We start from the raw sequence: 18,216 nt of genomic DNA on the forward strand, positions 1-18,216 counted from the left end.
ATATCGGCAGGATACGGTGGATTCAGAAAATATTTTGGCCCCTTCAATTTCTACCCATTTTACTTTGTTGTAGATTTCATTTTAAATGGATCAATTTGCCATTTTTGCCCATTAATTTATACTCAATAACCCATAATGACAAAGTAAAAACATGTTTTCAGAAAGTTTAGAAAATGTATTAAAAATCAAAAATTCTAATTTCTTGTTCATACAAGTATTCAGACCATTGATTCAGTATTTTGTAGAAGCCTCTTTGTCAGCAATTACAGTTTTGAGTCTTCTTGGGTAAGTGTCTGCAAGCTTTGTACACCTAAATGTGGACAGTTTATTCCTTTCATCCTGGGAGGTCCTCTCATACTCTGTTGGATTTGATACGAAGTGTATGTTAAATGCCATCTTCAAGTCTCTCCACAGATGTTTTATTGGGTTTAAGTCTGGGCCGCACAAGGATACTCACATAAACTTGTGCTGAAGTCATTCCAGTGTTTCCTTGGCTGTATGCTTCAAGTCATTCTCATTCTGAAAGGTGAACCATCATGACAGTGTGAGGTTGTGTGCACTCTGAAGCAGGTTTTCTTCAAGGATAATCCTGTATTTCACTGCATTCATTCTACCCTCAATTCTCACCAGTCTCCTTGTCCCTGCCGCTGACAGAAACCTCCATAGCATGATGCTGCCCCCATCAGGCTTCACTGTAGTGATTGTATTAGGCAGGTGATGGACAGTGCCTGGTCTTCACCAGACATTGTGTTTGGAGTTCTGCCCAAAGAATTCAATATTTGTCTCATCAAACCAGAGAATCTTTTTTCTCATACTCTCAGAGTTTAAAGGACATCATACCCCCATTACTCAAGAGTGGCTTCTGTCTAGTCACTCCACCATAAATAGATTCAGGGAATGCAGTTAAGATGGTTGTCCTTTTCAAAGGTTCTACCATCTCAGAAGAGGACTACCAAAGCTCTGTTAGAGTGACCATTAGATTCTTGGTCAGGAAAGTGCACATTATTTGCACAGTTATTCAGTTTGGTCAGAGAGCCAGCTCTAAATCCTAGTGGTTCCAAACTTCTTCCATTTCATAATTATTGAGAACATCATGCTCCTGGGACTACTCAGAGCTTTAGAAATGGTTTTATACCTTTGCTCTGATCTACGCCTTACTATAATTTGATTGCAGATGTCTACAGAGAGTGTCCTGGATTTCATGGCTTGGTTTTTGTCCTGACATGCAATGTGAATTGTAAGACCTTATATACACAAGTTTGCCTTTCTAAACAATGTCTAGCCAATTCAGTTTGCCACAGGTGGTCTCCAGTCAAATTCTACACACATCTAAAGCAAACAGGACACACCTGGCCACAATTTGCAGTGCCACACCAAAAGGTCTGAATACTTAAACAAATGAGCGATTTCAGTTTTTGACTTTTAACAAATCAGCAAACCTTTCTGAAAACACATTTTCAGTTTGTTTGATAGTTCAAGTGATGCTATATTAAAGGTGGTGCATACTTATCAGACGTAGATATTGCAGTTGTTTATGTTTATGTAATGTAAGACAATTTTTACATCTGTTTTTTCATTTGTAGATTGTGTGGATGCTGGGGGTCACTGTTGACCCGTGAAACCCACCAGACAGACGTCCAGGACACACTTGTAAAAGCACCAAGAAGAATTGTAATAATTTTCTTCAAATACAATGCACAAAGCACCACACTCGCCACAATTCTCCAATAACAATAATAATAAACAATAATCAATAATCACAATCCTCCACTCCTCCCAGCAGCTCCGTCACTCTACCATCCAACTCCGGCTCTCCTTGCTGGATCTTCAGCAGTCCTTTAAATATTCCCTGACCCCGAAGTATTTCCCGGGTTAAATACCACATTATCCATTCTCAAGTAGCCCGGAAGTACTGCGGGCTCCTGTCGTCATGATTCCGAAGTACTTCCGGGTTGTCGTAACAGTAGTAGTCCCCAGGTTCTTTGTGAACTCCAGCTGGCAGCACCCACGGCACCCAACAGGGCTGAGGAAACGGACGTCTCGTCCCAGGATGCTTTGAGGGAATCCAGGGAACCATTGCCGTCCAGGGGAGCTGCCACCTAGCGTCCCGGGGATGCAGTGCCCTGAAAAGGCTGCCTTCCTCCACTCTTTTCTTTCAGGGACATCCCGGCCGGACTGAACCCCTGGCTGTCCATCACATTTGCTAAGTATGATGTGTAGATTAGTAGGAACAATAGAGATTAGTTGAATTTAAGCTCTAGGCTTTAAATTAACAAATGTGAATTTAGATCATTCATTATTTAGATACTTAAGTTCTGTTTCTGCAATAAATAAATAAATTATATAAGTGGTATTGATTGAAACGTTTTCCATTAATTAAAAAATTAATTAATTCCACATTTTTGCACACAGAGACTTGACTTCAACTTGAATTTCATTGTAAGGCAAGTAAAAAGCGAATAATATTGAAATATATTGAACTGCAGCACTTTCTGTACTGAAATACATAAAACAAAAACTGCAACACTATCCCATTGTGTCTCAAATCTGATAACATTGTTTATCTGTTTCCTTGACAGTTTCCACTCCCAGATTGTACACTGTACCAGTATTTACTAAGCTGATCTTTCTACTGTTCTGCACTGTGATAATGCTTCTTGGACCATCTTTTCTAACAAAGTGAACAACTAATTACTTGGCTTAAAGTTCTTTAATTATGACCATCTCTAAGACATTTTGAGATTCTACTATGTATTTTGTTAAATTTATATAACTTTTTGCATGTCTAGCTTATTTTTGTAATTATGTTTTCTACTTATTATTTATAAAGCTATTTCTGCTACTGTATATTTTTCTCTGAAAAATTGCTATGTATAAATAAATTTTGTTATTACTCTGTACTATAACTCTGAGTATCCTTAAACGGTACTATATTGAGAGCATGTCACCATGGGTAGACAATTCAGCCTCATGCTGGTGGAATTTGACACGATCAACCAACTTAACAGTATATTTGAATTGTAGGAGAACACTGAAGTCACAAGAGAAAACTCAAGAAAACAAAGTAATCTCAATCTGTCCTTAACCCTGAACAACATTATGAGCCATACTAGTATACTGTCTATATATCATGTGCACTAAACAGATTTAATACATAATTTCTGAGTCTTTCAATGCCTATATCTATTAGAAGCATGATATCTTCCAAAATAATATGAATAATTCTAACAGTTGTTTCTGCTACACAAGGTAATATTCTACTATGTCTACTTAAACACTAATTTTTCAGCTCATTTTCTACTTCTCACTGATAACTCAAAAGTCCCACTATGTAATAACACATGTCCTGCCTAATATTATATATCCTTTAAAATTACTGTCTTCCTCTTGCCAAATATCCAGACTAATCAGTGAACTTTTTATTGGAATCAGCTTCTTTAACGGAATACAAACAAAAAAAACAAAAACCTACAGTCTGCAATACAGACTTGTGAATGATAGGCATTATTTTTAGAGACATGGCTTTATGAAATAGTACTCACATATTACAATTAAGCAATCTAATCAATATTTTAAAATTAATTTTTAATAAGTATAGACATAATTTCCAAGAATTTTTGAATATTCATTGTAGTGAATTAAATGCAGGGAGAACAAAGTTTGGACGATTGGGGGGGTCGGGGGGTAAATCCAGGATTTTTAATTAAACTAAATCTGTTCACATTGATGATTCAGTTTCAGATAATCCACTAAAGACCAAATGTACTTTGAAGGAGCACATTACAAAGCTCACCAGCACTGCTAGAAGTATTTAATACACTACAGGAATTCAATGCCTTTCACACCCAATATGTTTGCCAAATGCCAAAAGAAACAAAGAAAAACTGTATTTAGATTATTTTACATTCTGCCACCAACAGACAAGTTAATTACATTCAGAATTACAGAATTAACATCATCCCTTATCAGTTCCACAGAAGACTTTTTTTTCCAAATTATAAAATGCAGATCTTGCTTATCCTCTTGATAGTGACCCATTTTAAGATGTTGCGTAATAGTCTGAAAAATGAAGAAGCTTATGTGCCATGCCTGATAACAAAATATATCTTTGCATTCAGTTTTATCATATAAAAGGAATGCATAAAACATGTATTAATAGCAATATGTCAGACACATGTCAGATGGACATGCACACAGAAAAAGGAGCACGTGCCAAACAGCTCCCGTCCCAGCCACCCTGCTTGAAAAGCTGAACCATAAAGCTGTAGTACATCATGTCGTCCTGTGAAGCATAACTGAGTGGGTGAACCAAGGTTGGCGTAAAGACCTGTAAGAGCAGACAGGTAATAAGCAATGGTAAAAAGGTAAAAGCAACGCCTACTTTATATATGTCCATAAATCATTAAACAGACAGAGGCCAAAACACTGGAAGATAGACACAAAATCAGAAAAAAGTATCAAAAAAGCAGTAAGCAAGATACAGTCCAAAAATAATCATGCAAAGTAACTAAAAAAGTCCAAAACAAAAATCCAGAAGCTTGAGAGAATTTAACAAGGGCTTTCACAAAGACAAATGAGCACAAAGGTAGAACACAGACCTCTAGGCTCTAGTCTGCTTTTTCCAAGGACACAACTGCCACCTGATTAATTCTACATAGCAAAATACACTGACGGGAACAAATGGGTCAAAATACAGGCAAGAGGGGGGGCTATGGGTGGAGCCCGAGCCCAAACCCAAGCCCAATCCTGAAGATAACTGCACAAGTATCTCCTCATTGTGCAGTTTTGAGTGATATTCACATTATAGCTGTGATTTTCAAACTTTCAAGGGAAACAGATTTAAAGTACAAAAGATGATGGAGTTTTACAAAGCAGTAACTAAACCAGAATGGTTTCTACTTCTTTGCTTGAAACCAATACCCCGAATAGTAGTAGCATTAGGTAAGTCTTAGCAAATCATCCTATACATGTGAAGTTGTTTTCTTCACTTGTCATTTTACGTTGACTACAGCAGGGTACAAAGGATATAATCCATTATTACAGGAGGCACTTAAATATATATCATCATTGATTTTTAACGTGGTCTTTGTGACAGAATGAGGTAAGCAGTCAATATGCAATGACCTTCATGTGCAACTATTATGGAAGACAAATTAGAAATGTCATGTCAAATTCAATGTGAGAAAACTAAGAATGAAAATGATTTACTGAATGTGGAAGGTTATCATGTAATAAAAAAAAAACAAAATTCTTAAAAATTCACAGGGTGTGATGGAACTAGGGCTGTCAAATCAAATGTCACTATAACAACGTAATTCAAAAGTATTTTTAAAAAGGCAAAAACTGACTTTTGAACATAAAAGAATGGTGTGTTTTAAGAATATTGTGGTATTTTATAGATCATTTTTATTTATAATTTTGAGTAGTTATCTGAAATACACCCCTATGTAGATGTATTGAATAATGTAATTTTAGGACAGATTTTTTTTTTTCTATCTCAGTATCCTGCTGAAATCTACAGTTTACTAACACTTATAACACTTTTCAGACACCTCTCAGGAACCCTAAAAATATTTTTTTACTCTGCCATTACAATTTACTCCTGAACCTGAGATCAACAATTTACAGCTGTTTTATGGTAGAAGTGTTGAGCATCCATTGAAGTAAGCAAAAGATGGTATCCGGTCACATTAATGACAATGGAAAATTAATGTCATATTTCTTATTTTCATTTATTATATTAGAAAGTTTTAAACAGCATTCACAGAGTCAGCAATATTCATTTAGCTACCTCAACTAACGCAGAGTTTCTCACATACTCTGCATCTTAGTTGGATATTGACTTGTCACACATACCCTAAATCATGAGGCACAAATAATAAATATTCATGTCATCAGCTCACGTGTAATTCATTTTTTTATGCAGCAGCAAAGAAAAAAAATCAGTTTGGTTTAATCCCTTATGTTATTCATCGACTGCCACCTCGTCTGCAGCCCCCAAGTCTGGTTTACATACTATAGCCAACACAATTATTGGCCTCAAAGTTTTGCTCTGAACTGCTTGTTAACTTAGTTAATGTAACTTTCCTAGTAAGCACGCAAACTAATTTTTCCAGATTTTGTTGTCAGTGTGAATAGAAGTAATTGATAAAAAATAATATTAATGTGGGAGAAACACTTAAAGAATACTTAAAGATCAATAACAATGCATAATTTAGTACAATGTTCTTATATTTGTGAAAACCATTTAGACTAACAGTACCTCAATTTATATAAAAGAGGGCTGTGCTCTGACACTACATCCTCTAGAACAGGGGTTCCCAAGCTTTTTTACCCATTTACCACATCTTTTCGAAAAGTAAATTTACCTCCTCCTGTTTTATACTTCTATAAAGCGATCAACAAAGTCAGCGATTTTTAAGCAAATTTACTCTTAACCACCCCCAATTGGAAACCCCTGCTGTAAGACCATAATTACAATAAAATATTAACAAGTGCATTTAAAGTTGTTATGATGAGGAGTTTTAAATATAATGAAAGGGTGTGACACTTCCAAAATAGGTCACAATAAAGGCCAGGGCCTTTCTGTTCTAATATATTTGAATGTATGCTCATTTTTAATGTGAATGCTCCAAGGTGAATATTTGGCTATTTTGACATTCCTAGATGGGAAAATCCCTGAAAAAAATGGGCAAATAAGGAAGTTTGCTCTTACTACTTTGAAAATATACATAGGCAATTTTCATATAAATTATGTAAATCAGAACCTCTCATGATTAGCATAGAAACACTTATTTAGATTAATCTTTATTACTTTTCAATACTTATTTTAAAGAGAGTTTAATCAATGTACCTATTAATTTTCTGACTTCTACAAACTGAAATGATAAACATCTGAAAAGGAGGAGAAATGCTCACTCTGTGTTAAGTCACCCTACACCAGCTGTGCGCAACCTGCGGCCGTGGGCAAGGACTTTGGCGGCCGTGGACGTGTATATTAAAGTGTACGTAATGGCGGCCGTGCAGGTGTAGGGTCTCTGGACTCCAGCGAGTAAGGGGTCTCAACGCCGCGGAATCTTTGTCGGCCGGGTCGGTATGGTGACGCCGAAAGCCGATTTGCTTACTTGAATATTAAGTTCGGTTGAAATGGGCTGACACCCAGGAGTACATTTGAAGTCACGTGACTAGCGGCTAGCCAATATGGAACTGAGAAGGAAATGGGAGTGTACGCCTGTACGGCCTTGTGGCTAAGTCCATACACTGCCTATCGCCATTAGCAAACGGTCATCATATGTGCGAAGCAGCGTTTTCCAGAATGAAATATCTGAAAAACAAGTACCGAACCCGATTGGTAGACAGCAATCTAGAGTCTGGAATACGGCTAATGGTCTCCAGCGAGTCCCCTGACTTTGCAAGTCTGTCTGCAAACATGCAAGAGCAAGGAAGCCATTAATGGCGATGTTTTCCAAACTTCCTGAAACAATTGCTGTAAAGGTTTTTTGTCCTATATGACGTTTCGTAGACATTTTTTTACATATGTAGACCAGTAAATTGAATATTGTCAGATATATCATACTCTGTTTTAATGTGTAATCTGTAAATTTTTACATAAATCATAAAACATTATTAAGTTTACTTGGACTTACTGGCGGCCGTTATTAAAGTAAAAAGTCTGTAGTGCGGCCGTTATTAAAGTAAAAAGTCTGTAGTGCGGCCGTCAATAGCGGAAAGGTTGCGCATGCCTGCCCTACACCATGCTGTACAAAAAAAAAACATACAATTCCAAATCACAAAGCCTTATTCAAGATAATTACTTCATCTGTGTGTATGGATTTAAGGGGAAAAGCCAGAGAAGCCAACAAACAGCATACATGCATACAACAGAAGCATAGTAGCTAAGTAATGAACCACAAATACTAGCATTATAATGGCAATGCAGTGGAGTAACACCTCAGCATACTACCTAAACAGCAATCCGTTCAAAATTATACAGTTCCTGCTTATCAAAAAATGAATTTCAATAATAAAACAACCATTGATATATGAACATGATAAAATACATGTGAGAAAAAAAGGATTTTTTCAGCAAATTTTAATCCCTCATTATTTTGAACAAAACAGAATAAATGAGATTCTGTCCCACTGTTGTAAATCTTTCTCCAGAAAATCAAACAACCACAGGTCAAGAAAGCTCAGGAACAGTATAAAATTAGTTTTATATCACAGTTTGCCAGTCAAGATCTACTGTATTTATTAGTAAAAAGTGAACACTGAACTGCATTTTACTGCATTGTTAATACTGTTCAATATGTTTAATGGTCATTTTTGAATACTACACCAATTTCTGTTCACCTTTAAACATTTTGTATGAGTACAGAAGATATTTTTAGCCTACCTGCCCAAGGATGGGTCCAAGTGGAGGACCGGGAGCTGCCTGCCCCGCACGAACTATGGCTCGAATTGTAGTGCCTACATCTGACTTCTTGGCAGCCTTTGCTACTTTTGTAATCTTCGACATTGTTAAACTGTAAAGGATACAAGATAAAGGTTCATTTTACATCTATAATTGCATAATGTAATACAAAATGTTACTTTCTTGTATTAAATACTCCTGAATTCTGATTTGATGTGAATTTCTTAGCTTTTACATTATGTACCTTTGTCCTCTGCTTTTTTACAAAATCAGTATTTACTGTATAATACCTGTTGGAGGGTAATAAAGCCAAACAAGATTTCACATTATCCAAATCTTCTATTATTCGAGTGCCTATACTGTGTATTTTGCAGTACACTAGGTTAAAAACTGCAGGCCATTAATTACACACCACAAAGCGCACCCAGTGAATGATATATTTGCAGCTAAAATGAAGAACTCAAAACTTTACTTGATTGTTTGTTTACATGGTCATCTAGATGTGAAGTTGGAGACACATTGTTATTTGTTTTTTGAAGCTTTTGTCCATAATTTATTTCACTGCACTAAATGTTCAGAAGGCAAAATGTTAATTAAACAGCTGGAAGGTGAAAAAGTGTACCAAATTTTATATACGTTTCCAAAGCACACTTGGTCATCATAAAAATACCCATAATATAGAATTCTTGTAAAACTTTCATTACAGAAAATAACAAGTGGATACACTGCAGTAAATTGTTAAAAAACATTTTATTATATTCCATTTACAAACTGCTAACATATAATCTGATAAACGAGATATGATGTTAATATGGGGGAAGAGTACACAAACTTTGGTTTAACAGTGTAAGTGTACCTGCATCATCCATTAAGAATGTATAAATTAGTGGAACTGTTTTACACTACATAAGTAATTTACTGTAGAACAGAAAAAAAAGATGATGCAGAGAGGACTTATTGTATTTTCTTTACATTTAAATCAAAATGTGATGTTTTTCCTCAGGATTTTTTTTCAGTATTGGAGGTGGTTAAATTCACAAGCGTATTATTAACCCTGAAAATAAATTACACATTAATTTGGACCTGTCCATTGAAATGAAAACACTCAATTACTGAAATAATGCTCTAGGTTATGACTACTGCCAAGACTTCTGTGTATAAATAACCAGATGCCAGCATATGAAAAAGTGCAAAGCAAAAAACAGATGACAGATAAAAAAGAAGAAGAAAAGATGTGCACACATCTGCTAACAGGGCCAAAAGACGTCTTCACTCCAGTTGTTTTTAACTGCCAAGATTGAAAGGTTTTTAAGCAAAAAAATATTGTTTTCTTACCAATTAGAATTTTTGTATTTACCTAAGAGGAAAATGACAAAGGTGTCTATCATACACTTAACTGAAATTTCTTAAGCTGTAACTCACACCTTAATAAAAAACATTTTTTTAATGGTTGTCTCCAGCTGGGGCATTCTTTTCTGTTCACAAATACGTCAAAAATGTTCATTCACATTTGTACAAGTTTTTGGTAGGCAGTGTGGCATAGTGATTAAGGTGTGCACTTAAAACCCTGAGGTCGTGAGTTTGAATCCAGGTGACGTTGTGTGACCATGAGCAAGTCACTTCACCTGCCTATGATCCAGTTGTAATAATATAAGAAATGTAACCAATTGTATTTCTCAAATGTTGCAAGTCCCCTTGAATAAAAGCATCATCCAAATAATAAGTAATAGTAATAAGACTAATATTTTTTTCTTCACTGTCACAGCTGAAACAGAAATATTAGAACATTTCAACAATCTAGACTAGAACAGGCCATTCAGCCCAACAAAGCTCATCAGCCCTATCTACTTAATTCTTCTAAAAAAACATCAAGTCTAGTTTTGAAAGTTCCTAAAGTCTTATTGTCTACCACACTACTTGGTATCTTATTTCCAGTATCTGTGGTTCTCTGTGTAAAGAAAAACTTCCCAATGTTTGTACAAAATTTACCCTTAACAAGTTTCCAGCTATGCCCACGTGTTCTTGATGAACTCATTTTAAAATAACAGTCTTGATCCACTGTACTAAATCCCTTCATAATTTTAAACACTTCAATCATGTCACATCTTAATCTTCTTTTGCTTAAACTGAAAAGGCTCAGCTCTTTTAATCTTTCTTCATTACTCATCCCCTTTAGCCCTGAAATCAGCCTAGTCGCTCTTCTCTGGACCTTTTCTAGAGCTGCTATGTTCTTCTTGCAGCCTGGAGACTAAACCTGTACACAGTATTCCAGATGAGGCCTCACCAGTGCATTTTAAAGCACTGGTATTTAATAATATTTAATAAATATTATTAAAAGAACACTGGAGGAAGCCTTTTCCTGCCTTTATAATTTGGAATTGACTATATTGAGGTTACAAGAGTAGCACTGCTGTTTGGTCTAATTAAATGCAGGATCATATTAGATTGGTGAACAGGAGAATTATTCCACTTTAATATCACGCACTTACTGCAAAGGTATAGGATGCTAGCAGCACACAGAGAAGCAAAGCACAGGATAGTATTATAAACCAGGCAAGGAATTACTTTAGTTAACTCAGCACTTTAAAAAATGTGACCTGCCCAATGAAGCAACAAGATGAGAGCATTACAATGTAGAACATTAATAAAAGAAAATGAGTCAGATTTTTCTGTACCAAGGGCAAATGAAAGGGAACATTTTATAGCTGCCATTAGCCAGACTGCTCTTAGGGATGAACAGAAGATCTCACTCAGTGCTCCCAATTCTTTTTGAAACAAAATCTTTGTTTTCTATACATGAAATGAAAATAGCATACATCACTTCAATTTACTGATCAAGCGCTGTTGTGGCAACTGTTCTTTGCAACAGTGAGCACGCATGTGTGTGTCAGTCTCAGCTTATTGCAAATCAACAAAATGCAATGGAATTCTGATAGTATTCCTCACCGTTTTCTTTTCCTTTCTTCCGCATTTAAATTTTCTCTATGATTTTAAAGAAACAGATTTAAAACCTTTTATTAATTCCAGATAATGGAAGGTTTCAAAAGTTATGGAATTCAAATAACTCAGTTATTCATGTTTTGGCCTATCGCCCTTCATTTACAACATTAAAATATGTAGACTAATTTGAGTAGAAAAAAGGGAATGAAAGTTGAAAAATATAAAAAGAATATTTTCATCTGTTTTTAATCAAGCATGAAACATTTGATGTCATATATGAAAGGAAATCTTGAAGATTGGTTTTGTCACAGTTTTCTCTTTCATTTTTGTAGGAAAAAAGATGGGTCTTTTAGATTATTTATTAAGGACATAGCTTTTAATAAAATCACCACAATTTCCCCTTTTTAGTTGGGCCTTAAGCCTTATTTGGAATAACCTAAATGCTGAAATTTAATAACTATTTTGGTCTAAAACGAACACATAATTGTATCTTAATATATTATAAAGTCAAACACAAGATTAAAGTTCAATTACATTACTATTTGTAATGCTAATAAAACATATTTAGAAGGTACTTTTACATATCCGAGGGAAAAAGAAATCTTACATGGAAAGTTTGAGAAAGACAAGTTTCACATGCTCTTTTGATGAAATAAAATTTTTCAGAAATGTCTTTAAATGAAAACAAGAACAAATGAAGAAGTAATTGACTAGCATTTTCCACTTCTGTATAATAAACAAGTAATTATTATGTTTGTTGAAGCATACATTAGAACACTCTACAATATCGTAAGGCTAAAAGCCCAGTTATTATTCTATGAAACTGAACTCTCTTTTACATTGGCAACCAAGGGTCAGGGAGTTTTTCATGTACTAAGACATGAATACAGCTCATTTGCTTGAGGATTTAGACCCAGAAGTAGTGCTGTCACAGTGATCCTTTGATCTAAAAGGCTCTACTTATAGTTCATACTCATAAAATTGTTAGAAACTCTCTATAACCAAGATAAATTGGGAGGTGGGGGACTGAAAATGGCTAAATATTAAATCAGCTCTAGAAGAATTAAGATGCAGTTTGAAGGGTGCTATTCAGTCATCTATTATCTGTATTGACTATAAAATCCTGTCATATTTATTAACAGTGAAAACGTTCAATCCAGGTTAAGTCTTTAGACATTTTAATTTTGTCATTTATCCAAGCTATAATAATCTGAAGGAATAAGCAAATTTTTGTCAATGTAATTGTAAAAAATGTTAGGCCAAATATAATCCTAGAATAGAGAATGAAACTCAAGGAGTTAAGATAAGTTGCAAAACCTTACAATTTTGGTAGGGATACTCCGATCAGGTTTTTTTTAAGGCCAATACCGATCACTGACTTTGCATTACTTGATTGATAGATAGATAGATAGATAGATAGATAGATAGATAGATAGATAGATAGATAGATAGATACTTTATTAATCCCAATGGGAAATTCACAAACTGATTGGCTGATTCCAATACCAATTCAGTTTTTTTTTTTTTTTTCTTTATCCCTTTAATGTTTTACACTAGGCTCCTGCATAACCAGATGCAAAGAAGCTTTATGTTCGATATTAAAGTGTTACCTTTGATATTTTTATAATTAAACTATAGACCACAGGTGTTAACTGTTTATTTTTTATTAACAAAATTAATTTCAGCAGGCATATTGTTCAGTGACCATAAAATACTAAAATAAATAAAATTACTTTAAAACAAGCCTTGACTGCTCTTTGTTTACAGTGCAGGAAGTTTGCTGCAAAAAAAAAAAGAGGGAGATGCACGCTGGTTCAACTACCGTAATACTTTGCATAAAGGAGCACTGCAGCAAAATTACCACAAAGCTTAGAAAAGCAGGGGGTGAAAAGATTAGTTTTGTGATCAGCCAATTTACCAATCAAGTCTTATTTAGTAAAAATCGACCGATTTAGATCAGATGCTGACTGATCGGAGCATCCCTAATTTTTGGAATAGGCTACTACTGCATTTATGCTTCAATGGGAATGTGAAACTTTAATTGTTATTTTCTTTCGTTTTCTATTGATTTTAATCAAAAGCAAATAACAATCCATACAATCAAGACACTTGACAAAACCAAAATTCAACCCCCAGTCAAAAGAAAGAGAGCAGAATCAACAATCGGAGCAAATCTTTAAAAGCCTCAAGGAAGGAAAAATATACTTTTCTCTGATATAGAAGCTTATTCTAAAATGTTATTGATTAGATCCTGCCATATTTAAAAAAAAAAAGTTTTGAACTGATCCTCTGAGTGAGAATTTGATTTTCTCCAATTTCAATTAGTATAGGAAATCATTTACCCATTGACTTAAAAGTGGTGGGATGGGATTCCAGTTGAGCAAGATAAATATATGTGCTAGTAGTGAGGTAAAGGCAATTATGATTTGTTTGTCTCTCTCCACTTTAAGCTCATCTGGGAGTACACCAAACACAGCTGTTAATGGGTTAAGAGTGATTGTGACACCAAGGCTGTCTGATAGGCATTTAAAGATGTTTGTCGAAAATGTTATTAATTTGGTGCACTCCGAAAACACTTGGCCCAGTAAGGCTGGAGCTCGATTGCAACATTCACAGGTTGAATCTTGCCCTGGAAACATTTTCGATAGTTTTAAATGACATAAATGCACTCAATGGAAGATTTTAAGTTGAACAATCGAATGATTTGCGCATATTAAGCTAGAGAGTATTCTGTGCATGGCTGTCTTCCACTGCTTTTCTGAAATATTAAGTGAAAGATCCTTTCCCTATTGTACCCTGGGGTCTTTAAAAGCAAGTAAATTTAAAAGTTTTTATAAATTGTAAAAATGCTAACTGAGTCTTCAAGAATGTGACACTTTGTTATTTTCTTTCAATGCCATTAATATTTGGCTAACAATTTCAACAGAGCTCTCTGAAAACAGAGACTGTTGTGGAACTTTAACCTTTAATTATCCTCCAGGCTTTTTGCACTCTCCACCTATTCCAAAGAGAGCTCAAAGTATGACCACCCCTTTATAAAGAGGTGTAGTTAAGATAAAGAAACCTAACACAGCATTCCGTTATATTCTTGGATAAAGTAAAGCTCCACGTTCACCAGAAGTCTATTAACAAAGGCAGCACAGGACACAACCAGGGTGTACCTTTACATGAAACCCATTGCCCACAACACACCAAATGGTCAGAATAGACAGGGTTCATAGATTAGAGGAAAATAAATACTGAAAGATGGTGAAAGAGAAATAAAATATCAAGATACTGAAAAAAGGCTATAAAAAATTAAATATCTTAAAATACCTTTCTAATACAGTTCATCTAATGGCTAACTTGTAGCTCAGCAATTCCCCAGATGTGTAAGTTGCATGTGACAAATAAAATATGCTTTGATTTGAACCCTATCCATTACTATTCTGGCATTACTCCAGTATAGAGTTACCTACATCTAAAAAAACCTGAGAAGCAGCAGACATATCTATTGAACAAGTTTAAATGAGATTTGGGTAACACTTTAGTTTAGGTACTACAGAAATGTCATTTACTCATATGTAACAAGACCTTACTTTAGGCTTCTTTTTGCCTTCATAATGCTTCTAAAACATCAGAAGATCAGTTATTCATCTGTGTGCACTGTGGTATGTTGCCATGATGATAAAATTACTTGTTAGTATGAAGGATTCACAAGTCTTAGGCCAGGTTTATACTTCATGCAACGCGACACATGCTCCAGCAGACGCTCCTGCTACGCAAGCGTTTTACTGTTTATACTTGCGCATATACTTTACATAAATCTGGAAGAATCCACCAGGTGGCAGTGCAAGATATCACTGTGAGAACAGGTTCGGCTTCACTGTGTTGTGAATTGCCTCGAACACCCATTAAATTCCGATGACACCTTACCGCAATATCTCTGAAAAGGATGCTTAATGATTAAATCCATTAATCCAGAAATGTGCCCATTCCAGTTAGCTTCGGACACAAGGCAGAAATAATCCCTGGACGGGGCATCAGCTCATTGCAAGGTGAATACAAGCACTCACATACACTAACGTTATTTTAGTGTCACCAAATCTGCATATCTTTGGAAGGAAACCCGAGCACAATGTGGAAAACCAGCAGGAAAACATGTAAACTCCAGGCAGGGAACACCAGCGACATGACTCCCTGCAAGACAGCAGCGCTACCATTCCGCCACAGTGTCATCCCCATGTATGTAATTATTAAGAGTATTCATTATTTAAATGAAATTAACAATTTATCTGTAAAATGTAACAAATACTTTAATGCATTTCATCATGAAAGTGATATCAAGTATAAATCTAAGTATTCTAAATGCACAGAGAGTTGGAATATCATAAATTTAATGTGTTCTGTGTGGTGATCTATTACTGTTTGTCACTGCTGTCAGGTCAGGTGGAAGCCCTAGAATCTCGTAGCGATTAAGAACTGGGATGACGTTTACAGTCTGCTTTAATGATAAAGTAAACTACGAGGTTAAAGTGGACATTTCGAGATTAAAGCTGAAATGTCCACTTTAATCACAAAATACACCTTTTCACTGTGTCCTTAATTTTTTTTATCTGCGGCTCAAATACAGTGCTGTACATTATGTTGCTGTTGTGAAGCTGCAAAAAAAAAAGACGGCACAAAAGATGAAACGTGAGACTTTTAAAACGTATAGTGTCATTACGACAAGGAATATGCAACGCTTGAATATAAAAGCACCATGAATGCATTTGTATGTTGGCATTTTACTTCACCACATCAAACATCGAAGCGTGCACATCGATCCCAGAGGATCCTCAAAGCGGCTTTCAAATATGAATAATAAACAAAGACTCAGACGTCACATTCCAACTTTTATCACACTGCGCCCCCTGACTTTTTGCTGGTACTGCAACTTGCGCACACGTCGCGTTAATTTCTGAGGACGTGCTTAGAGAATGCGTCAAATGAACGCTGGGAACACGTGGCAGCCATGATGCATGCACATACACATTCTGAGCATGAAGTATAAATGAGCCCTTAAGCTAAATATATAATATCAAGTGAAATGCATCTCAGTTAAGCCATTACCGACCACTCCAAAGTGAAGTTCTGTTATGAGGTCACATTGCAAAAATAGAGAAACACTTTACTGATGCTTTGTAAGTATTATCAAGACCAAAGAAGTGCTTGTTAAGGTCTTGTTACATAGTGGTATATGAGTAATACAGTAGATACATTTTTGCAGTGCCTAAACTAATGTTTTACCGATATATGTTTTGAAAATAAATTCTGGGATTACTGTTAGTGTGTCATTTTCAGTATGAATTCTATTCATGTCTTGCTGTTTCAGGAGAAGCATTTTCAGTTCAGCACCTTAAGTCTAATGTTTAATGCAGCATCAAGAACAATATCCATGCTGTCATAACTCTCTGTTCCATGTCAACTGGAGTAAACATTTGAGTTCTTCAGATGTTTCATTCTTAAGATTTCTTCAATAGAACGTAAGAGCCTTAAACAACCTTTGACTCTAATCACTCAGGAGTGAACGGCTTTGGTTCATATTACGCAATCGTTTGTTGTCACTGTAAAGTTTGCATGTTCTCCTAGTGTCTGCATGCACACTCCAGGTTACCTTCTACATCTAAAAAACGTGTGTGTTGGGTTAATTAGCAGTCAGATTTTATCCATGGGAGTGTGAGTCCCATTTAGGGCTGGCTTGCTGGGCCCAGCTCTGGTCCCTACAAAGCAGTAATGAATTAAGTACGTCTGAGAGTGTTATGTTTTCTAACAGAAAACATGCATTGTTGTTTATTGGTTAATGAAGTATTAGCTGCTTGTTACTATTTTACTGCCAGTACTGGATGGCAACTACAGATATCAATTTTTTTAATCAGTTAGAAATGTCATTATTCAGTTTTCCCTTTAAGTTACCTTGACAACATTTGTGTTCTTCAAACCAATTGTGTCAAAATGCTTGAATGTCAATTAGACAAAAGCTCAGGTACATAATTTTGAAATTTAATTAAAACAAATAAAGAGAATTTGAGAAAACAGTGACATAATAACTAGATGATTTTTTTCAAAACAAAGATGTTTGCAAATAGCCTTGGATTTTGTGAATTCCTGAATATCCCAGCATGAATATAAACTAGATGACTTTGAGAGGGGGAAAAAAAACAGAACTTGCAAGTTGTGCAAGAGTATCCATACTGTAGCTGACATGGGAAACATCCACATCATGAAGGCTACAGTGGCGTGCAAAAATATACAATCCCCATGAAAGTCGTCATAATTTTCTGCACGACAAAAGATTTCTACACATACTGTATTTATCCATTCAGTATTTTTAATGTGAACTCTTATGAAGTAACAATACATTTCCAAAGTCAAAATAAATCATTTTCTGTAGATGTTTAACTGAAGAAGAAAAACTCAAAAGTTAGTGTTTGCACAAGTATCCAAGCACTACACATTAATACTTTGTGGAGATTAATTCTTTTGGTGTAAGTATGTAGCAGTTCTGCACATTGTTCAGAAGTGATTCTTATCCATTCTTCTTGGCAGAATTTATAGAAATTCTCTAGGTTGGAGGGATGGCACCTCTGGACAGCAGTTTTCAAATAGTGCCACAGATGGCTTTGACTTGGCCATTCCAAAACATTCACCTTTCTGTTTCTGAGCCATTCCAGTGTTGCTTTGGCCTTATGCTTAGAGCCATTGTCATACTGAAAGATGAATCTGCTCCCGAGCCCCAAGGTTCATAGCAGACTTGAACAAGTTCTCTAACTCTAACAAGATTCCCAGTCCCAGCACATGAAAAGCATCCTCATAGCATGATGCTGCCAACTCTGTATTTTACT

The 18,216-nt window shown here is 35.5% G+C and overlaps 1 protein-coding gene across 1 annotated transcript in view; it reads right to left on the reverse strand.

Annotated features, from left to right (window-relative positions):
- The window catches only part of mrpl11 (mitochondrial ribosomal protein L11), a 389,263-nt gene that overhangs the window by 351,094 nt on the left and 19,953 nt on the right, over window positions 1-18,216 (reverse strand). The window contains exon 2 of the mRNA XM_028802951.2: window positions 8,396-8,525. Within this exon, the coding sequence (XP_028658784.1) occupies window positions 8,396-8,518 (123 nt within the window). The 5' untranslated portion in view covers window positions 8,519-8,525. The remainder of the gene's footprint in view (window positions 1-8,395; window positions 8,526-18,216) is intronic.

Source organism: Erpetoichthys calabaricus, chromosome 1 (assembly GCF_900747795.2).
Source record: "Erpetoichthys calabaricus chromosome 1, fErpCal1.3, whole genome shotgun sequence".
Classification (NCBI taxonomy): domain Eukaryota; kingdom Metazoa; phylum Chordata; class Cladistia; order Polypteriformes; family Polypteridae; genus Erpetoichthys; species Erpetoichthys calabaricus.